This window comes from Myxocyprinus asiaticus, chromosome 11 (genome assembly GCF_019703515.2).
Source record: "Myxocyprinus asiaticus isolate MX2 ecotype Aquarium Trade chromosome 11, UBuf_Myxa_2, whole genome shotgun sequence".
NCBI classification, from domain to species: domain Eukaryota; kingdom Metazoa; phylum Chordata; class Actinopteri; order Cypriniformes; family Catostomidae; genus Myxocyprinus; species Myxocyprinus asiaticus.
Window position 1 is genome coordinate 470,099 of NC_059354.1, and position 24,408 is coordinate 494,506.

The 24,408-nt window shown below is 40.7% G+C and overlaps 1 protein-coding gene across 1 annotated transcript in view; it reads right to left on the reverse strand.

Annotated features, from left to right (window-relative positions):
- Positions 1-210: 210 nt before the first annotated feature.
- si:dkey-11f4.7 (piezo-type mechanosensitive ion channel component 2) overlaps positions 211-24,408 on the reverse strand; it is a 648,587-nt gene continuing 624,389 nt past the window's right edge. Inside the window, 4 exon segments of the mRNA XM_051709767.1 lie at positions 211-1,807; positions 19,936-20,155; positions 20,242-20,386; positions 20,424-20,556. Coding sequence (XP_051565727.1) covers positions 1,555-1,807; positions 19,936-20,155; positions 20,242-20,386; positions 20,424-20,556 — 751 coding nt within the window. The 3' untranslated portion in view covers positions 211-1,554.

Sequence of the window (24,408 nt, forward strand, 5' to 3'; positions counted from 1 at the left end):
TTTATTGGAAGCACACATATGATCATAGGTTTGAAAAACCAACAAACAAAATGCAGTTGATTACAGACTACAGATATTCTCCTGTTGTTTTCCATCTCTTACAAATCTGAGTGCATCTGGACCACTTGAAGTTTTCCACAACAAACAGGACAATAAAAATAGACACAAAATCTTGCACTGAGTCATTCATAGTTTATGTTTTGAAGTGAGTCAGGTGTCACCCCCACAACTGCCAATTGTGGTTCTACGAATGCTAGATGACTGCCAGAGGGAGACTAAAGGTGTTTTTTTTTTTTTTTTTCCACAGTATAAGGTAACTGTGGATTCCTTATTCATTGTCAACAGGAGTGAGGTGGGAATTGGCAGAAAAGAGGTGGCACTGAGTGTGGCATCACTTATCAACCTCTTTCACAAGAATTCCAACCCTTTGTCAAACATGACTATAGCACAATACAGGTACGTGGCATTCAATGTATATAGAATAGCGATTCTGGATTGGTGGGCAAATGTCTGCCCACCAATCAAATTTATTCAGGCTGTGTTCTACTCATGCTTAACTCATGCTTTATTATGGATAAATAAAATAAATTTTATTTTGTAAGTTTTGGTTGCTCTCTAACCCTTGCATGGAACACAGAATACTATATTTTCACTAATCGCATCATTCACTGAAAAAGTTTTACTTGTGTTGAGTTGAAGCAGTTATGGGCATCGCTGTGTTGAGTTGAAGCAGTTACGGGCATCGTTGTGCTTGTTCTATGCACCAGCTCTTGTGTAAAAAGCATGTACACAAAAGAGGTGTGCAAGATTGTAAGCAAAGCTTCCTGCTTATCGCGTTAATAATTTCACATGCGAAGAGTGCATGCTGTTCACATAAGTCTTTAAGAGACAGGGTGAAAAATCTAAAACTAAATTACAACTGTTTTGGTACAAGAAACATTGACTAACATCATAAGTTTCTCAGGAAGAAAAATAAAATGACTAAAAAGTGAAGGTTATAAGATGTAATATTTTTGCCAAACCAATTTAAAATTAGACTGATGAGGATTATGTAATCGACTGGTAGATCACATTCTACCGGTTAGGCGCTGCTGATCTATATATAAACACCAATATTTTGACACTAAATGCTAAATGTTTGCACAAACTTGTGTCTTGCACAGATTTGTGTGTAGAATTGAACCCTCAATAGGGGAAATTCTCATCACTGCTTCAAAGGTTAGGGTTAGGGGTAATGTTAAGGTTAATGGTAATGTTTAAGATTTCTGTGAGACTCCAAATAAATGCAGTATATGAATGTGACTCTAGCAAGACTTCCCAGATCCAGGGTTCCCTTCTAGTCATCACCACTGAAAAATGTTTCGGTGTTTGGCTGATAAAACATTAAAAAAAATAAATAAAAAAAACCTTATGGATTCATTTAAATGCACCCTCATATCTCAGAATAGTGGTTACAATGTATATAATGACTTTATAGGCATCATTTATATCTTTGTGCATATATATGATATATTACAGTCCATCTGAGAACAGTCATGCGATAATAACTGAAAGCTACTGATTCTTCTTGCGTGTCATTTTGATCATGGTCTCGGGTGAGCGGTACAGGAATATAAGCTTCTCAAACAGCTGCTCCTCCATCTCCATCTCTCCTGTCTCTCGCACCACAAAGATGTCATTGCAGAGTTTGAGCACACGGTCCACACACGGCAGCTCCTCATACATGATGGAGCGAGAGATGCCAGTGAAAAACTCACGCACAAACTTACCAATGACCAACACCACAGACATGTACAAACCCACAATACTGCAGAGAGAGAGAGAGAGAGAGAGAGAGAGAGAGAAAAGAGAGATGGAGGAAGAAAGATATTAAAAGGCATTATAAAGTTTACAACCAAAAGATTCAAATAGCAAATTATTATAATTTGTAGGAAGTCAATAATAATGACTATGCTTATCTTAAAGGAACATCTCTGCCAAATTTGCAAATTCTGTCATCATTGACTAATTTAATTCCAAACCAATATGACTTCTTTCAGTGGAACACAAAAGGAGCAGAATGTTCTTGCTGCTCTTTTCTATACAATGTAAGCATATAATGACCAGGGACTGTCAAGGACCAAAATGGTAAAACTGAATACCATAAATTAAAGCTTAGTGAAGCTGATGTGGTCTTCTGAAACTATGCAATTGCTTTGTGTGAGACAGACCAAACTTTAAGTCACTGAAATCTCATTTGCACTTGTGTATGTATATTCATACTTGCTGCATTATTTTATGAGACTGTAATGTGTAATATATTGTTCAGAATGGATTAGGTTTAGGGGTAGGGGTGTGGTTAGGTTCCCCTCTAAGCAGTTCCCCTCTGGATAAACAGCATTAATATAATGCCAATATTATATGTGTATAAATATGTGTAGTTCAATCCTTGTTTAATATAAGTAAAATTAGTAGATGTTGGTGTGCAGTGTTTAAAACTAAAGGATTTTGTACAAACTATAAGATTAATGATAAGTGTCTATAAAGTACATCCTGAATTGACTGCAGAAGTACACGTAGATGCAGCGTCCTTTTATTTTGGCTGATGAAGGCTTTAGTTGGCATTCATTTATTGTGTTTGTATTACATTTTAAGAGAATGTAGTCTATCCCATGACCAAGATGATGTAACCCGAGGTTGAGACATGGTAACAGAGGAAATAATATTAGTGTAGATGCCATGCATGTTTTAAGCAGTTATAGAGTGTTTCTGGTTCTGGCAGATCTGACTAATGCAGCATAACTATGAGACAGGAATTTTGTGATCGTAGTGAACATGGTGGATTATACCACGATAGAAGGCCACTTAAGTACTGATGAGCTTGACCATTCAAAGCTTTTTAAGTAATAACAGAATTTTAAAATGTATAAATAACAGGTAGACAATATAGAGATAAAATGGGGCTGACATGATCATATTTCTTGGTTCTGGTCAGCACTCTATCATTTGTACTTAGAACCACTTAATTATTGAACCTGCAGGACATCCTCTCAGTAATGCATTACAATAATCTAGTCTTGAGACCATGAAAGCATGAATTAGCTTTTCTGCATCAGAAATAGAGACTGTGTGTTTTGTAACTTAGCACTATTCCTGAGGTGGAAGAATGCTGTTTTACCAACACTGGAAATGTGATTTTCAAATGACAGATTGCTATCAAACATAACACCCAAGTTCTTAACTGTAGAAGACGATATCTATAAACGACATGTCTCGAGTCTTATTATATTCTTGCATTTTATGTTTAGTGGTTTTAGGTCCAATAATTAGTACCTCTGTTTTGTCAAAATTTAAAAGAAATTTCTTGCCAACCAGTCCTTGTCTCCAGTCCAGTCATTAACTTGGAAATTAGCTAAATTTAATCAGGTCTCGAGGAAATATAAAGCGGAGTATCATCGACATAACAGTGAAAACTAATTCCATGGTTCCTGATAATGCCTCCCAGGGGATGCCTATATAAGGAGAAAAGCGGGGGACCTAAGGCTGAGTCCTGTGGCACTCCGTACTTCTACTTGATCTGAAAACTCCTTGTTTACACAAACAAAGTGGTAGCGGTCAAATAAATAGGACTTAATCCATGCTCATGCCTGTCCACAAATGCCAACATAATTCTCAAGCCTATACAAGAGAATGTCGTGAAAGCAGCACTAAGATCTGAAAGAACTAGAAGTGAGATGCAGCTGTGATCAGATGATAAGAGCAAGTCAGGCCGTAAATTTGACATAAAGTCATTCATTAATTGTAATACTTCATTTTTAGTGTGTAGGTTAGAATGTCCATGTGGTTGTTTTTATATAGGGAGGACAAAGCGAAAATTGAAAATCAGATTAACAGAACATAAAAATGCCATTCGAATCTGCAATCCTCAATATCCAGTGTCCTTATGGCCCAGAGATGCAGATCATGGTGGCCCCAGTACACTGAAAATATCTGGGATTGAATATATCCCAAGCTCAATAAGGGTTTGGAGATAGGTTAAAAAAGTTATTGCAGAGGGAAATGTTTTGGATCTATACATTGAAAGCTACTCAATTCCCATGTTTATACAGAGAATTATATTTTTCACCATACTTGTAAATGGTTTGGTTGTATTTTAATATGTTACTTATAATGTTTATATTGAGCTGTACTTGCATATACTGTGATGTTTACATATTCTTTTGAAATTGCTGACTTGTATATATTTATGTATCTATTTCCCTTTCATGGATTTTTGTTGGTATTGATGTTTGCCATTTTGTGTGTAGCTTCTAAAGTGTTGTATTTCCCACTTGAAGGTGTCACTGTCAGGTGATTGTGTCATGTGGACAATGTCACATGACACAAATTAGTCACATTATTTAATGACTCTCAGTGTTTTTTTCCCCCCACGCCCTGATGAAGGCTTTCTAGCCTCAACGCGTCGGTTCGTGGTTTTTAATTATTTTGGCCATGGATTAATAAAGGCTTTCTTAAATTTGATACTTAAGTCCAAACTTTGGATATGTGTTTTTCATGAGATAAGAGCAAGTCATTTGTAACTCTGATTAATTCAGTCTCTGTACTATAATGGGAATAAGTTGTCTCTCTCCACATGGAATGTGAATGGGTTGGGGCACCCCATAAAAAGAAGGAAGGTTATTTCTTTTCTTAAGCGTAAGAAATATGATCTAATGTTTCTTCAAGAAACACATCTTTCCCTGCAGGAAGCTGAAAAATGTGTAGATTTGCAGATATTTGGCGACTTTTGAACCCATCTGGTAAGGACTATAAATTTTTTTCATCAGTCCATAAGATTTATTCTAGAATAGATTTATTTTTGATATCTATGTCCCTCATTTCATTTGTTGCGGATTGCTCAATTGGAAATATTTTAGTCTCGGATCAGGCCCTGGTGAGTTTGGAGATGTTGCCACATATGGAGAAAAATAAATCATATAGTTGGCGCTTTAATGTATCCCTTTTGCAAAATCCTGATTTCCAACAAATGTTAAAGACCGAAATCAATGTTTATATGGACACCAACTGGTCCTCAGTATCCTCTGTGGGCGTGGCTTGGGAGGCACTTAAGGCAGTTCTTAGGGGGTTGGATCATACAGTATGCCTCATTCACCAAAAAATCCAAAACACGAGAACTTGTGGAGTTGGAAGTGAATTTTAAAAGTGCAGAGGCAGAGCTGAAGCGCACAATGTCGTCTGATGGCCTCAGAGAATTGACTGGATTGAAATACAGATATAATGCTATTTTGTCGCGGAAAGTGGAGTTTTGGTTATTTAGGGAAAGACAGTCATACTTTGAGTCAGGGAACAAAGCAGGGAAGCTTTTGGCTAGATATATAAAGCAGAGAGAGTCTTTTTCTACTATTCCCTCAGTGAAATCTGCTGGTGGTGAAATATTTACCTCGGCCACTGATATTAATAATGCTTTTAAAGAATTCTATATTGATCTTTATAGTTCTACGTCTTCGTCAACTGATGAAGATATTAGAAACTTTGTGGAACCATTAAAACTTCCTAAACTGATGACTGAGCAAAGAAATTGTCTTGATTCTGAGATAACCTTGGAGGAACTTGACGAGGTAATTAAGGCCTTACCTACAGGCAAAGCTCTGGGGCCAGATGGTTTTGCTGCTGAATTTTTTAGGTCTTATGCTACAGAACTGGCTCCATTTTTGTTAGAAGTTTATACTGAATCATTAAAGAACGGAAAGCTTCCTCCAACCATGACACAAGCCCGGATCAGTCTGATTCTTAAAAAGGACAAAGATCCATGTGTGTGTAAAAGTTACCGACCAATTTCTGTGATCCAGCTAGATGTAAAAATGTTGTCCAAAATTTTGGCTAATCGTATAAGTAAGTCACTCGTCAGGGTTGCCCTCTTTCCCCATTATTGTTCTGTCTTGCCCTGGAACCATTAGCAGCTGCGATAAGAGAGGAGGATGATTTTCCAGGGGTGGAGGCAGGAGGTATGGCGCATAAGTTTCTGCTTTACGCAGATTATATTTTATTATTCGTCTCCGACCCCACTAGATCTATGCCTGCCTGCCACAGAATTATTAATTCCTTTTCCAAGTTCTCAGGATACAAAGTCAGTTGGTCTAAATCTGAAGCTTTGGCTCTGACAGCATACTGCCCAGTAATGGCTTTCCAGCCAGGCGCCTTTCAGTGGCCCAAACAGGGTATTAAGTATTTGGGGATTTTATTCCCAGCAAATTTGTCTGATTTAGTTAGAGTTAATTTTGACCCTTTAATATAAAGGTTTTTGAGCGATGTGGACAGATGGGCTTCATTACATTTATCGATGATTGGGAAGATTAATGTTATTAAAATGAATTGTATTCCAAAATTCAACTATTTGCTACAGTCTCTCCCTGTAGATGTCCCCCTCTCTTATTTTAAGCAATTTGATAGCATAGCAAAGTCCTTCATTTGGAATGGTAAACATCCCAGACTACATTCCAACAAATTACATAGGCCGATTGACAAAGGTGGGTTAGGCTTACCCAAGATTTTGTTTTATTATTACGCGTTCGGTCTCAGGCATTTGGCTCATTGGTCGCTTCCACCTGAAAGAGCCCCTCCCTGGTTTTCTATTGAACAGGAAGTCCTTGCCCCTATTTCACCATTGCAAAGTCTTTCTATTAAACTAACTGGAGAAGTTAAGTCACACCCCGTTATTTCACATTTGCACATGATTTGGACAAGAGTGGCCAGAGTATTTAATTTGGACGTTTATTTAAATGTTGCCTCAAGCATATGGCTGAACCCAAAATTATGTATCAATAAGTCCCCATTCTGTTGGTCAGAGTGGATTGTGAGAGGGGTTGTTACACTCGGCGACCTGTATGAGAGTGGAGTGTTGAGATCTTTTGAGAATCTGGGTCATAATTTTGGGATTCCCAGATCTCTGTTTTATAGGTATTTACAGCTGCGCCACATGCTCTATTTTTGGGAGTAGCTCCATTGAGTTGGAGACACAACTCATGCCTTTTTGGGGTGTGTTATGATTCAATATTTTTGGATGAAGGTGCAGAGCTATTTGTTTGATGTTTTGGGCACTCAAGTTTTGCTTTGCCCCAGATTTGTATTTTGGGTGACAGAGCTGTCATAAATTTGGGGGACAAATTTATAAAAAATTGGGTTTTAACAAGTGTTATGATTGGCAGACAAGTCATTTTATGGGGTTGGAAGTCCGACGGAGCACCATCATTTCTAGAGTGGTGTACAGAGATGGGGAGGGTGGCAGTGTTTGAAGAAGGGGTATCTAGAGGATTGGGTAATTTGGACTTGTTTATGGGAAAATGGGGCAAATATTTGGCATTTTTGGAGGGCTTTCGGGGAGGGACAGTGGAGAGAGAGATGAGAGTTATGTGTTTGAATAATTATATTTATTAATTATTTTATTTTGTAATATTTGTTTTTGTGTGTCTATAATTATGTGGGACCACTGGGATGTTGTTTTGGATAGGATTGGGGGGGGGGGTAGTAATAGAGGGGGTTAAGTATTGATTCTGTTTGTATATGTTCTTGCTTGTATGTGTTAATATAGGAATCAATAAAAAATGTTAATAGAAAAAAAAAAAACATTTGGCATTTTGATATAATAGAAAAAATAAATTGTGTGCCAAAAACAAAATTATGAAGACCACATTTCAACATTAATGCAACATTAAAACCCCGAACTTCCCCCCAAACAAAACAAACAGAAAAAAGAAAAACATGCACATTAACCCAGCACACGAAAGCACCAACCGGCGTCAATCCCTCTAAACTCAAAGAGTCCATGAATGCCTACGAGAGGCCACGCGACAAATTTGTAAGGAAGAATTACATCAAATATTTTGTAAAACAAACCCCAGCCAATAGGCAGAATAAACACAGAGAACGTGTAGACTCATTCACAGAACAGTCTCGAAGGTGTGTTCCTTCACAAAACAAATTCCAGCCGATATAAAGCTGTTCAGTTTCCTCGGTCAGACAAACTAATCTTCAGTGAGCCAGCTGATGAGGGCAGCAGATGACATAACCATTCCAATGTCTCACAAAAATACTCCACAAATCATACTCCAGCTAACAGGAGGCATAAGCACAAGGAACTGACAGATTCATCCATAACTGTCCCGAAGTAATGTTATTTAACAAAACAAGATCCAACCGCTAGGCGGAACCAGCACAAAAGGAAACGAAACACACACCCCGGTTCCTCGAATGGTCAAGAGTCAATTCACTCGGAGGCCGCATAAAAGTATATGCCATGACTTACACAGTCCTCCAACTTTATAAAAGACATCCTTTGTGTGGGCATGTAGATATTTTGCGGTCATCCGTAGTGTCTATTCTGAATCTGGCCGGGAACTTCATTGTAAAAGTGATCTTCCGTCAACATAAAAGTTTCTTTAAGGAAAAGTGTTAATCCACAAAACAAAACAAACTCCAGCCGCTCGGCGGAGCCAACACAAAAAGAAACAAAAATGATGCCCAGCTTCCTCCGAAAGCCAGAGTATGTACAATGAGTCAATCCACTCACAAGAGAAACACCCAATGGTTACTCACCCACTGTTTCTATAAAAGACATTGCTTGATTGGGACATGTAAATACTTTGCAGCCGTCCTTGGTGTTTATTCTCAGTTTGGCAGGGAACATCAGAGCAAAAGTTATCTTCCGCTGATGTAAGAGTTTCTTGCATTCCTTGAACCGATCGTGTTTCACTCTTGTCGAATTTGCAAAGTCCAGAAACTAGAAAATACTGTGATTCTTCCAAAAAAGCTTTCCTTTGCTCCTCGCCTGGCGCAACACGAGATCTTTATCGGATGATCTCAAAAATCTGGCCAGAATCGATCGGGGCCTTTCTCCCTCAGCGGATCTGTGAGCCGGGACTCTGTGAGCTCGCTCGAACTCCAGTTTATGGCCTGTTATGTTGCGCTACTCGGGAAAAGCTCATCCAGGAATTTCACCATATCTCTGCCCTCCTCATGCTCAGGAATTCCAACAATTCTAACATTATTCCTGCGGCTTCTATTCTCAAAATCTTCAAGCTTTTCAAGAACACGTTCCAAATCAACTTTGGTCGCGTGTGGATTAGCAGCTAATTCCCTCTCTGATGACTCCAAATAATCGATTCGTCTCTCAACATCTGTCACTCTTGTGACTGACTCAGATATTTTTTTTTTCCATCACTGTAATCGATAGACGTATTACAGTGAGATCCTCCAAGTCCACAAGTGCCTTCGTCAACATCACCGACATGTTGGACAGTTGATGCTGGATTTCTTCTCCCGCCGCGCCATCCAAATCAAGTCCCCGGTCCACAGGCCCATCTGGGCTTTCAGCTTGAACCCGTAAGTGTCTTTTAATGTCTCCAGAGCCCGATGATTTTGACTTCTTTGCCATGTTTACCTCAAACAGCAAATGTGTAACTGGGTGTATCGAATTTCACCGGATTATATCATGAAAATAATTATAAAAATTAGCAAAGTGCGCAGAGCTGTCTCTCACATGTCTGCCCTTCGCATGGCGTCACGTGGGACCGAGTGTTATGGATCTTAACCCCATTGAGCTTTTGTGGGATCAGCTAGACTGTAAGGTGTGTGAGAAGTGCCCGAAAGTGCTACAGGAAGCATGGGGTGAAATGTTACCTGAGTATCTGGACAAAATGACAGCTAGAATGCCAAGGATCTGCAAAGCTGTCATTGTTGCATGTGAAGGATTTTTTGATGAGAACTCTTTGAAGTAGTTTAAGAAGTTCTGAACATTTTTTTCAAATTGTAATAGTAATTTTTCACATTATTAATGTCCTGACTATACATTGTGATCAGTTGAATGCCACTTAGGTGAATAAAAGTACCAATTCCTTTCCATAAGAGCAAAATCTGTACATTATTCCAAACTTTTGGCCGCTAGTATATATCCCTCATGCTAGGTGTCTTCATGCAGCACTGTGCAGACCAATCGGCACTGGACTTGAAGCAGTGCATGTCGGTTACAATTTTTGTCCGACTTAAGACGACGCTATTGCTGTGAAACCGTAACATATGCCATTAAAGTACCACGAGAACTATTCAAAAGCAGCTGCCTGGCTCAGCCCTTGCTTCAAAGGGCTGCACAAAGCTCTGAATGATGACATGGCTTATTCACAATTGGTCAGATCTCTCCGATGACAATGGTGATGTGTTTCATGGGCTGAGAATCGCAATGGAATACTTCACATACTACTCTTACTATTTCTGACATAGATTTATATAGCAGTAGGGGTAGTATGGTAGTATGCCACTACCAAGGTGTTTATTCTGATACCTCCAGTTTGGCAAAAATCTCTCACAAATCTGTATTCTTATTAGGAATGCACATTTAATCAAAATAAAATAGAAATTGCGATATGACCTTGTGTGATTATTAAACCACAAAGGGCAGCAATTTAATTAAACAAACAAATAGTCTTCGTGCACTGCTCATCAAAGTTTATATACTACCCTGCTTTGTCCTGTTTGTTTTCGGGCATTAATACAATGTTTTCAGAGCGGATCTGAGTTCCACAACTCCATTTCGTGCACAGAGCAACAGATGTGCTCTGAGTTCGGTTCCGTTCATTATGTGCAATGAGCACATTATGAAATCAGCAAAAAAAGAACTGTCCTCTCACTTTCAGCTGCTTTTATTTTCAGCAAACTTAAGATGTGTAAATATTTGTATGAACATAAAAAGATTAAACAACTAAGACATAAACTGAACAAGTTTCACAGACACGTGATTAACAGAAATGGAATAATGTATCCCTGAACGGGGGGGGGGGATGGTTCAAAATCAAAAGTTACAGTCAGTATCTGGTGTGGCTACCAGCTGCATTAAGTACTGCAGTGCATCTCATCCTCATGGACTGCACCAGATTTTCCAGTTCTTGCTCTGAGATTTTACCCCACTCTTCCAAATTTCTGGGGTGAATGGCCCTAGCCCTCACCCTCCGATCCAACAGGTCCCAGACCTTCTCAATGCGACTGAGATTCGAGCTCTTCGCTAGGCATGGCAGAACACTGACATTCCTGTCTTGCAGGAAATCATGCACAGAACGAGCAGTATGGCTGATGGCATTGTCATGCTGGAGGGTCATATCAGGATGAGCCTGCAGGAAGGGTACCACATGAGGGAGGAGGATGTCTTCCCTGTAAGAGATTGCCTGCAATGACAACAAGCTCAGTCCGATGATGCTGTGACACACCGCCCCAGACCATAACGGACCCTCCACCTTCAAATCGATCTCACTCTAGAGTACAGGCCTTGGTGTAACGCTCATACCTTCGACGATAAACGTGAGTCCGTCCATCACTCCGGTGAGACAAAACCACAACTTGTCAGTGAAGAGCATTTTTTGCCAGTCCTGTCTGGTCCATCGAAGGTGGGTTTGTGCCCATAGGCGCCGCCAGTTGTTGCCGGTGATGTCTGGTAAGGACCTGCCTTACAACAGGCTTACAAGCCTTCAGTCCAGCCTCTCTCAGCCTATTGCGGACAGTCTGAGCACTGATGGAGGGATTGTGCATTCCTGATGTAACTCAGGCAGTAGTTGTTGCCATCCTGTACCTGTGCCGCAGGTGTGATATTCGGATGTACCGATTCTGAGCAGGTGTTACACATGGTCTGCCACTGCGAGGACGATCAGCTATCCTTCCTGTCTCCCTGCAGCACTGTCTTAGGCGTCTCACAGTAAGGACATTGCAATTTATTGCCCTGGCCACATCTGCAGTACTCATGCCTCCATGCAGCATGCCTAAGGCATGTTGATGCAGATGAGCAGCCTAAGGCACGATGATGCAGATGAACAGGTACCCTGGGCATACAGGTACATACTGAGTAAGTAGAAAGGTCTCTTTGGCGTCCTAAATTTTTATAACTGTGACCTTAATTGCTTACTGTCTGTAAGCTGTTAGTGTCTTAACGACCGTTTCACAGGTGCATGTTCATTAATTGTTTATGGTTCATTGAACAAGCATGGAAAACATTGTTTAAACCCTTTACAATAAAGATCTGTAAAGTTATTTGGATTTTTACAAAATTACCTTTAAAATACAGTGTCCTGAAAAAGGGACGTTTCTTTTTTTGCTGAGTTTATTTAGACAAAGTGAAATTGCGTGTCCTGTGGTCTTTCATCCGTCCACAGCAGCAGCCTTTCAGTCTCCGCCGGGTACAGTATCATAAGAATAACGTGGGATACAGATAAGGTTAAATCAAGCATCTTAACTAAATGACTCTCGAGCAAACTGCATCAACAGTATCACCTGTAGAGTCCAAAAACATGCTGTGTTTCTCAGCTCTCCTGTCATCTATTTACCTCATGAGAAAGTGTGTGTTCCCCTCATTACAGCCCCAGTGGGAACAAGTGAATGCGGAACTAATATTACCAACATCCAACAAAATGAAAAGGCAAGGAACATAGATAAATAAAATATATATATATATATATATATATATATATATATATAAAATATTTAGATACTATAATATAATGCATTAAAATATCATTTAAAATAAATGATTTTTTAAAAAAAAATTTATTAAATGATGACAAAGAATAAAAAAATAACTGAAACTTTCACATTAGTTTAATTACACTAATCAATAAGTTCACTATCAGTTCAACTTCAGTTTGATATTAAGCCTCGTTCTTTATATGGCTATCTGTCCTAATATACAGTAAAGAATATTTTGTGAAAGCCTACTTGTTTTTAAGGCCTATTAAAAAAATTTTTTTTGTAAAAATACTGTAAATATTGTGTAATTTATTTGATTATCATTTAACCAGCCTACAGTATTTTTGTCAGCAAAAACTAGACAACTATGTTATTACCAACAGGGAGATTCTGTTAACAGTGTCAAAACTGGTGATGTGTAAGCTTTCTGCTCAGAGCTGATGATAAAAGGATACATGATCAGGATCTGGATCTGTATTGACCAATCAGATGAAAAGAAAATCTGTGAACTGTATGGGCTCTAGAAATCCTGATCAGATCAGCACTAATATTCAAGTTGGCTGGGTTTCAAAAAATAAAGATGATGAATAGTGGGCTGAAACCCTATCACAAAGTGGACAAAAACAGGTACACAGTGGACAGGTACAATTCTGATATGAAGAAGAGTTTTTTTTTCTTCCTTTAACTTTTATATTTATTGTTATGTCTGTGGCTGAAAGTTTTTTTTTTTTTTTTTTTTTTTTTTTTTTTGAGGACTCAAGTGTGATCCCTCAGCAGCCTAAGTCTTTTATTGATAATAGAACATGTGCAAAACATTATCAAACTTTGGTCAAAAGGAATCACTAGTTTTTTGTTTAACATATCGCAGTTCAAATCACATTTGCAATATTTTTCAAAATAATCACAATATGACTTTTTGTCCAAATCATGCAGCCCTAGTTCTTATAACAGTACATCATGTTTATATAATGTTAAATTACGTTTCTCGTAATATCATGGTTACTTATAAAAAACATTCAAAATGATTAAAAAATACTGGCACCTGAGTCGCATGGCGCTATGTGATGGTCGGACATGTGAACGATGAGCTCTGCGCACTTAGCTAGTTTTTAATTCTTTTTGTGTCTTAAACCGGTGAGATTCGATACACCCTATGTAACTGTTCTATGAAGTCAACATGTCAAAGAATTCAAAATCCTCAGGCTCTGGAGACATTAAAAGACACTTACGTGCTCAAGCTGATACCCCAGACAGGGCCACAGACCAGGGACTCAGTTTGAATGGTGCGGAGGGAGAAATTTAACGTCAACTATCCAGTATGTCTGTAATGCTGGCGACAGTCATGGCTGTTTTGGAGGATCATGCTGTAATACACTACGGTCAAAAGTTTTGAAACACTTACTCATTCTTTATTATAATTTTTTTTTTTTTTTCTTTCACATTTTAGAATAAAAGTCATCAAAACTATGGAATAACATAAATGGAACTATGGGGATTATATTGTGACTAAACAAAATCCAAAATAAATCAAAACTTATATTTTAGTATCTTCAAAGTAGTCACCCTTTGCCTAGAATTTGCAAACATGTACTCAACATTTTCTCAACCAACCTCTTGAGGCATCACCCTGGGATGGTTTTTAAACAGTATTGAAGGAGTTCCCATCTATAAAACTAAAATTTAATTTAAAAAAAAGTTTTGAAATTGATGACTTGGACAAAATAATAAAGAAAAGCAGCCAATAAGTATTGTACTAAAGTACTTTTGACGTGTACGTCGATTGATCACTTCCATGGAGACGAAATTCTCTGAGCTGGTTACAAGAATCGGGGACGTTGAGGAACAGATCGATTATCTGGAGTCATCAGAGTGGAAATTAGGTGCTAATCCGCTAGTGAACAAAGTAGATTTGGAAACTTTTGGGAAAAGTTGGAAGACCTTGAGAATCGTAATCGGCGAAACAATGTCCGAATTGTTGGAATTCTTGAGAACGAAGATGGACAAGATATGGTGAAATTCCTAGATGAGCTCTTCCTGAGTCAGCTCGACATAACAGGCCATAAGATGGAAATTGAACGAGCTCATAGGGTCCCGGGTCGCAGATCCGCGGAGGGAGACACCCCGATCAATTCTGGCCAAATTTCTGAGATCATCCGATAAAGATCTTGTGTTATGCGAGGCAAGGAGTAAAGGAAACCTTTCTTGGAAGAACCACAACATTTTCTTGTTCCCAGACTTTGTGAATTCAGCAAGAGAGAAATGTGATAGATTCAAGGAATGCAAGAAACTCTTACATCAATGGAAGATCGCTTTTGCACTGATGATTCCGGCCAAACTGAGAATAGATACTAAGAATATTTACATGCCAACAGCAAGCATTGTCCTTCATAGAGACAATGGGGTGAGTAAGCCATTTGGTAATTTTCACGTCGCTCCTAAGTGAGCTTGACTCATTGAACATTCACTTGACTGTCCGAAAGGAAGCTGGCAAATTTTTGTTTCTTTTTGTATTGGTTCTGCCTAGTGGCTGGAGTCTGTTTTGTGGAATAACACTCCTTCAGGACAGTGTGCGTGTGAATCTGCATGTTCTTTGTGTGTATGCCTCCTATTGGCTGGAGTTTATTTTGTGGAGTATTCTTTGCAGGACATTGGAAGGATTAGGTCATCTACTGCACTCATGAGCAGCCGGCTCACTGAACAGTCGTTTGACTGGCTGAGGAAACTGAATGGACTTTTTTTTTGTGCTGGTTCCACTACAGGCTGGAGTTTGTTTTGTGAAAGACTGCACCTTCGGGACAGTTATGCGAAGGAATCTGTTCTTTTTGTTTATTCTGCCTATTGGCTGGAGTTTGTATTATAGATTTTTTTCTGTTATGTAATTCTGTCTCACAAAATTTGTATAGAAACGACGGCATTGAACAATCCGACAGCAGAGTTGTCGCGGGGGCTCTCGTAGGCGTACATGGACTGTTTGAGTTTAGAGGCACTGTCGTGCATGGGGTTAATGTGCACGTTTTTCTTTTTTCTGTTTGTTTGGTCTGGGGGGAAGTTCGGGGTTTGACTGTTGTCTCATAGGCGTACATGGACTGTTTGAGATTAGAGGTACTGTCGTGCATGGGGTTAATGTGCACGTTTTTCTTTTTTCTGTTTGTTTGGTTTGAGGGGAAGTTCGGGGTTTGACTGTTGCACTGATATTGGAATGTGGTCTTTATCAGTTTATTTTTGACACACAATCTATTTTTTCTCATATCTCAAAATGTAAATTGCTAATATGAGTGGATTATCTCTCCACGTGGAATGTGAATGGGTTGGGGCACCCCATAAAAAGAAGGAAGGTTATTTATTTTCTTAAATGAAGGAAATATGACATAGTGTTTCTTCAAGAAATACATCTTTCCCCACAGGAAGCTGAAAAATTTAAGAAGATATGGGGTGGACATGTTTTGTTTAGTGCTGGCTCAGGTAAAAGCAGGGGAGTCATTACATTGATAAGTAAACATCTACAATTCAAATGTCTCAAACAGATCAAAGATAAATTAGGAAGAGTCATTATTGTTTTAGCAGAAATTCAGGGGCAGAAGTTTATTTTGGCTAATATTTACTCACTGATGATCAGGGCTTTTTTTATAGATCTCGAAGGGAGGTTGCAAGCCACTGGCACCCCTCATGATATAATATTGGGAGGAGACTTTAATCTTTTGATGGACTCTGTCCTTGATCATAGTGAAGCAAAAGTGTGTAAGCCCCCTAGAGCAACACTGACGCTTCACAGGATGTGTAAAAATCTTGGTCTTACAGATATTTGGAGACTTTTGAACCTATCTGGTAGGGACTATACATTTTTTTAATCAGTCCATAAGATTTATTCTAGAATATATATATTTTTTTATATCCAAGTCCCTTATTTCATCTATTGTTGATTGTTCAATTGGAAACATTTTAGTCTCAGAGCACGCCCCGGTGAGTTTAGAGGTGTTGCCTCATATAGAGAAAATAAATCATATAGTTGGTGCTTTAATGTATCCCTTTTGCAAAATCCTGATTTCCAACAAATGTTAAAGGCTGAAATCAATGTTTATATGGAGACCAATTGGTCCTCAGTATCCTCTGAGGGCGTGGCTTGGGAGGCACTTAAGGAAGTTCTTAGAAGTTGGATCATACAGTATGCCTCATTCATCAAAAAATCCAAAGCACGAGAACTCGTGGAATTGGAAGGGAATATTAAAAGTTCAGAGGCACAGCTGAAGAGACGAGTGTCGTCTGATGGCCTCAGAGAATTGACCCGATTGAAATACAGATATGATACTATTTTGTCGCGGAAGGTGGAGTTTTGGCTATTCAAGGAAAGACAGTCATACCTTGAGTCTGTGGACAAAGCAGGGAAGCTTTTGGCTAGATACATAACACAGAGAGAGTCTTTTTCTACAATTCCCTCAGTGAAATCTGCTGGTGGTGAAATATTTACCTCGGCCATTGATTTTAATAATGCTTTTAAATAATTTTATCTTGATCTTAATAGTTCCATGTCTTTGTCTACTGATGAAGATATTAGGAACTTTGTGGAACCATAAGAACTCACTAAATTGATGATTGATCAAAACAATTCTCTTGATTCTGAGATAAACTTGGAGAAGCTTGGCGAAGTACTCAAGGCCTTGCCTACAGGCAATGCTATGCTATGGGGCCAGATGGCTTTGCTGCAGAATTTTTTAGATCTTATGCTACAGATCTGGCTCCATATTTGTTAGACGTTTGTAAGAAATCATTAAAGAATGGAAAGCTTCCGCCAACCATGACGCAAGCCCGGATCAGTCTGATTCTTAAAAATGACAAAGATCCAAGCGAGTGTAAGAGTTACCGTCCAATTTCCCTGACCCAGTTAGACGTAAAAATATTGTCAAAAATTCTGGTTAACTGATTAAGTTATGACATATCTTATACATATAGATCAGGTGGGGTTTATTCAGAGTAATAGCTCTTCTGATAACATTAGGCATTTCATCAATATCATGTGGTCAGTGGCGAATGATCAGACTCCTGTCACTGCCATCTCAGTTAACGCCGAAAAGGCGTTTGATATGGTAGAATGGGATTATTTCTGGAAGAAGATTTTGGAAAGAAATGGGTTCGGGAAAACTTTTATTGGATGGATTAAGTTACTTTATAGACACCCGGTAGTGGCAGTACAAACGAATGGATTAATTTCAGATAATTTTACTCTAGATAGGGGCACCCAGCAGGGTTGCCCTCTTTCCCCATTATTGTTCTGTCTTGACCTGGAACAATTAACAGCCACGATAAGAAAGGAGGATGATTTTCCAGGGGTGGTGGCGGGAGGTATGGCACATAAGCTTTTGCTTTATGCAGATGATATTTTATTATTTGTCTCCGACCCCACTAGATCTATGCCTTGCCTCCACAGAATTATTAATTCATTTTCTAAGTTCTCAGGATACAGAGTCAATTGGTCTAAGTCCGAAGCTTTTGCTCTGACAGCGTACTGCCCAGTAACGGCTTTCCAGTAAGGGCATTAAGTATGTGGGCATTTTATTCCCAGCAAATTTGTCTGATTTAGTTAGTTAATTTTGACCCCTTAATAAAAAAGGTTTTCGAGCGATGTGGGCTGGTGGGCTTCATTACATGTATCTATGATTGGAAAGGTTAATGTTATTAAAATGAATTGTATTCCAAAATTTAACTATTTTTTACAATCTCTCCCTGTAGATGTTCAGTCTCAGACATTTGGCTCATTGGTTGCTTCCACCTGAGAGAGCCCCTACCTGGTTTTGTATTGAACAGGAAGTTCTTGCCTCTATTTTGCCATTACAAAGCCTTTCTATTAAACCAACCGGAGAAGTAAAGTCACAACCCGTTATCTCACATTGCATGCGGTATGGACAAAAGTGTCCAGAGTGTTTAATTCGGAACATTTATTTAAATGTTGGCTCGAGCATATGGCTGAACCCTAAATTATGTATTGAAGGGTCACCTTTCTGCTGGTTCACTCGGTGAGTGTTGAGATTTGGTTCAACACTTTGAGATTCCCAGATCTCAGTTCTATAGATATTTACAGCTGCGCCACCTGCTCTATACTATTTTTTGGGAATCGCTCACACGTTTTGGGCATTCAGGTTTTACTTTGTCCCAGACTCTGTATTTTGGGTGATGGGGCAGTCATAAATTTGGGGGATGGTCACATAAAAAATTGGGTTCTGACCAGTCTCGTGATTGGCAGGCAAATTATTTTAAGGGGATGGAAGTTGGGTGGTGTGCCCTCATTTTCAGAGTGGTGTGTGGAAATGGGGAGGGTGGCTGCTTTCAAGGAGGTGGCAAGTAGAGACTGGGGTTTTGGGACTTATTTGTTAGGAAATGGGGCAGTTATTTGGTGTTTTTGGGGGACTCTCAGAGAGGGGATGTGGAGAGTGTAGTTTAGTTTAATTATGTACATTATGTTTATTTTATTTTTTTATATATATTTTATTTGGTTGTGTGTGTGTGTTATTATGTGGGACCACAGGGGTGTTCGTTGGGGGTCAGGGTGGGGTTGGAGAATGGGGAGGGATATTAGTGGGGTTTGAATGTGAAATGTTGATTTGTTGTATATGTGTTGGGTTTTTCTTTGTTGTGTATATATGAATCAATAAAAAATGTTAATTGCAAAAAATACTGGCACCTTTATTGGTATTAACAAAGTATTTTATTGGACTTACTACTTAGCACATAACCTTTTCAAATGAATAATGTTTCTGGTCATTTTATGTAAAATTCAAACCTCTGATTCGAATTCCACGTCTGCAATAAAGAAACCAAATATCACTTGACCTGCCATGAATGATGTAGGTTCAGCACAAAATGGGAAGCACAAAAGTATTCGGCTTGGCGGCTCTATTTTCAGATCCTCCACCGACTGCAACCGGCAAATCTCGCCGATAAGTCAGTCCAGGCCCAGTTGAAGACGAACACATCTGTTCTCCTGTCCACTGTCGAGTATTTTTATTGTAATGTTAGTTCATGGTCTGTTCATTGTCTAAGTCAAGTCATAGTCGATTTATAGTGAAGTCATAGTCATGTCATGTTTTGTTGTTTTCTTAGTCTTTCCTTTCTGTTTAGTTCTTGTGTTTGTCACTTTGGATTCTTAATAAACTGCACTTGGGTTCTGCATATCATCATATTTGTCTGCTCCTGTCTGCCTGTACATTACATTTGCTACATGGAAACTATATATAGTTTAAATGTTTTTTTTTTTCCTTTTAGTTTTGACGCACTTCTGGTTTAAACCCCACCCACATCCAGTTATATCCAAATAATAAAACGGATACAGATAATGGCTTCACCGCATACCCCTTAACATGAGGATGAAAAATAATGATTTATTTACATTTTTGGATAAACTATTTTTCAACTACTTGCCAGACATACTGTATAAATACTGTATAAATTAACTTGTCTTAAACTTGCCCGTATCCAGCAAGGAAGCCCACACTGGATGGGCTGACTTTATCATTGAACACCACCATCTCAATACTGTGACATCTGCTGGGTGGAGCCTCAGGAAAACACTCTTCCACCACCCACCACTGCACCCCCATCCCCACAGAGCTGTCGTTGCCCTGCAGCAGTTTGATGGACAGTGGACGGAAGAACTGCAGATGAAGATCATCCTGCCATATGGAATGCTCTGGGAACAATTGCATTAAAGTCATTCAAAATATCTTCAAAATGCACATCTGTCATTCATAATTTATCACACATGTAATAACTCACCCACTTGAAGTCGATGTGCCACTTTAGCATCTGGACTGGATGTTCCCCTGATATACTTTGGCAACAGATTTTCCAGCATCCTGACAAATGTCATAAAAGAGATTTAGTACATAGAAACTGCACATATTGAAATTAGGACTTTCAACTGAAATTTTAAGTCAATTATTATTGGACTTTGTGACATTGAGACAAACTTACACCGGACGACTACACGATCCTCTGAGCATTGAAACCAAATTGTCTCTTAGTGCACTGTCTTCATACTTCACTGTGTGTTCACCAGCACTCACTGCATTTAGCACGAGAGACGCATTCCTGCTCAAATATGAAGAAAACAACAATGACATTTCACACACACTAGATAGAAAATATTAAACACCATTATCATATCAAATAGATTTTTAATGAAGGTTTCCAGTGTTTGACTTGTAGGTCTATTCCAGAGATTATTCCGAACTGTGTAATAATTAGTCATAACATTTAAGTATGAATACATTATTAGGTCATACTCTAGAGTTAATCCTTGGTTACTGTCCAATACAGGCCGACACCTTCGCTGCTCCGTGTCAAATCTGACCCGGATAGGGTAATCATACAGTATATTGAATTGACATGATTTTGATGGGCCTAGTCTCTGTAATCCAATGTTAGTTTCGAGATGTATTCCACAAGTTATGGATTTAGATATATACATCATCAAAGACTGTTATTTTTCAAAGTTTAGCTTTTTTTTATACCATTTGTTTGAAGTGTCAGTTTTTGCAATAATATTACATGTAACGTCTGGAAGGAAGTCACGAGAGCTGGATCTAGGTGCGGCGAAACAGTATTTAATAAAATAAACAAAGTACAGAATAACGGGTTAAACACAGGAACAAAAGAAACATCCACGATGGGAAAACACAGGAACAGAGAAAACATACACGATGGGCACTGATCATACACAGGAGGTCAAAACACATAACAACTGACAAAGAACAAACAAATGGCCTGGTTACTTTCGTAACCTCCGTTCCCTGATGGAGGGAATGAGACATTGTGTCGATGTAGTCACACTAGGGGTCACTCTTGGGAGCCCGAAACACCTCTAATCTTTGAAAAAAGGCCAATGAGAATTGGCAAGTGGAATCTGCATGCCACTCCCCCGGACATACGGGTATAAAAGGAGCTGGTATGCAACCACTCATTCAGGTTTTGTGCTGAGGAGCCGAGACCAGGTCCCGGCCATTTCAGCGGGTAGTTCAGCGTTGTGGCAAGAGGGACACAAAGTCTCGTTCCCTCATCAGGGAACGGAGGTTACGAAAGTAACCAGGACGTTCCCTATCTGTCACTCACTCGACGTTGTGTCGATGTAGTGACACTAGGGGTCCCTATACAAAATGCCACAACTAGCAGAACTGTGTTACGTGAAGTGGCGGTGTGTGACAGGCAGACTGCTGTGGCCTCGTAGCCAGTGCACCAGGCCATCACGTAACCTCCCCCAACACTCTTTATGAGTGTCGAACAGTCCTTCAGGACAAGTCGACTGCTCAACAAATAGGGACAGGCTGGCCGAGCCGAGGCCTCTTTTCCTTCTCTTTTCTCCCCAAAAAGAGTGGAATTTGTTAACTGACTGGGAGCCCTAAGTGTCTACGCTGGGGTGGGGGGGGGGTCACTCCCAAGAGGAAGACACCGCAGAGACCACACCCCGCCACCCCGGGTACTTCAAGTGGAAATACATCACATGGTCTTACCGAGTCTTGTCAGAAGTATGTCATGTGGAGAGTCACATGGTAGGTCTTACCCAAGGGGGGAGGAGTTTCTACAAGCATGGCGACCGAAACAGAGGGCCCTCTGCTCAAGGAAGACGTAGTTTACCAAGAGGGAAACGATTTTATGGAAGATATAACACATGGGGTTACCTATGGGGAACCACCATATATGGAGCACCTACCTCAGTACAGGGTCTTACCAGTGCACTTACTGAGCTGGCAGCAAGTTTCTCTGCAAACTCGACTGCCACAGGGCAAAGGAGGAAGTCATCCAGGGATCATAGTCTGTGAACACTACTGGGAGTCAAGAGCGCACATCTTCCCCTCAAGGGAGGGGAAAGGCGGTACACCCAGCCATCTGTCCTGGAACTTACCTGCTTGTGCCTGCCACTACACGGGACGAAACTGACTCAACTCGGAGATTGTAGAACCTCGCAAAGGTGTTGGGTGTTGCCCAGCCCACTGCTCTGCAGATGTCTGCCAAAGAGGCGCCACTGGCCAGGGCCCAGGAGGCCGCCACACTCCTGGTAGAGTGGGCTCGAAACCCCGCAGGAGGTGGCATGTCCTGAACTTGATATGCCATAGCGATGGCGTCAATGACCCAGTGGGCGATCCTCTGTTTGGAGACAGCGCTTCCTTTCCGCTGTCCACCAAAGCAGACAGAGAGCTGCTTGGAGCTTCTAAAGCTCTGCTTGCGATCCAAATAGATGCATAAAGCTCGCACCGGACACAGCAACACCAAGGCTGGGTCTGCCTCCTCCTGGGGCAGTGCTTGCAGGTTCACCACCTGATCCCTAAAAGGGGTTGTGGGAACCTTGGGCACATAGCCTGGTCGGGGTCTCAGGATCATGTGAGAGTAACCCGGACCGAACTCCAGGCACGATTCGCTGACAGAGAACACTTGAAGGTCCCCTACCCTCTTGATGGAAGTGAGTGCAGTCAGGAGGGCAGTCTTGAAAGAGAGTGCCTTAAGCTCAGCTGACTCCAAGGGCTCAAAGGGAGCTCCTTGTAGACCCTGAAGGACTACAGAGAGGTCCCAAGGGGGAACAAGGTGCGGTCTAGAGGGGTTCAACCTCCTAACGCCTCTCAGGACCCCTATAGGCCTTAGCCGTCAGAGACGACGTAAACCTACAGGCCTTGGACGGGAGCTTCGGGCGCCCATGCCAGGTGGCGGTGCTCTGCGGGCATATGTGCGCCTTTTCCACCTGGGGGATCACCGAATACCCCCTGGCTGCTCCACCATCAAGGGTAGCGAGAGCGGGGGAGCTGAAAGATCGGGACCGGGCAGTAAAAGGTGCCTCCCACGACCTTGTTAGCTCTTCATGGACTTCCGGGAAGAAAGGAATGCGGGTGGGGCGCGGCTGTGAACGGGAAAGCATGTTCGTCATTTCTGCTTCGGCCTGAGACTGGGCGATCGTTCCTGAAGGAGGAAGCCCAGCTGAAGCCTCAGCTTCAGATGGGACGAGCCCACTCTCCAATGCTGTGCTTGATAACTCATCATCCTCCGGGGCGCCAAACGAGATGTCGAACCCGCCCTGAGACGAGCCGGCGATCTCGCCCGAGTACGTGAATAGGGCAAGCGAGCATGCTGGGGAATGGAAGGTCCATGGGGGGATACCCGGTGAAGGTAGTCCCATTGAATTCCTCAAATCGCCCCCAGCGCTAACCGGCACGGCCTCATACCAGTAGGTAGAAGGCCCGAGGCGGGGAGCTGCTGGGGTGGCTTGCTTTCTTACGAATGCAAGCCATGACCGCAACATTGCCATGGTCATGTTCTCGCAATGAGGACATGATCCATCCATGAATGATGTCTCCACATGGGCAGCGCCCAGACACGTAAGACAGCGATCGTGGCCATCGGAAGGGGAGAGATAGCAACCGCAACCAGGAATAACACACAAACGGGAAATCATCTTTAAAAAGACGTTCCGTGTGTGCTGCTCTTTTATGAATGGAAAACATACTCTTTTTAGAATATACTCCTTTTTTTGCTCTGCCGAAGCGCCCAAGGGCGTTCTCTACACTGTACAGGCACAGAGGGCCTGTCAAATCCAGCAGTCTTTAGTGAGGTGAGTTTTTCTAGAGGAATTGTATTCAGTGCACTGTGATATAATATGATATGGAAATCAAAATAATCTTATAACACGAGGGTGTGTGTGTGTGTGTGTGGTTAGTATGAGAGAGAGAGAGAGAGATTAAAGTGACGGCCCCAAAGCCGGTTTCGCAATTGTGGGAGAGGAAGCAGCTGTTAGTTTCTTACTCAGAGACGAGGTGGACGGCTCGTAAACCGTCCCGCAGTATTTGATTCTTTAATGAATAAACTCAGTTTGCCGGTCTCACCCGTGATGGCAGAAATGCACAACAGTCCAATGTGGTTGGACTACAATACAGCAAATCTCATTCGTGATAATTAATT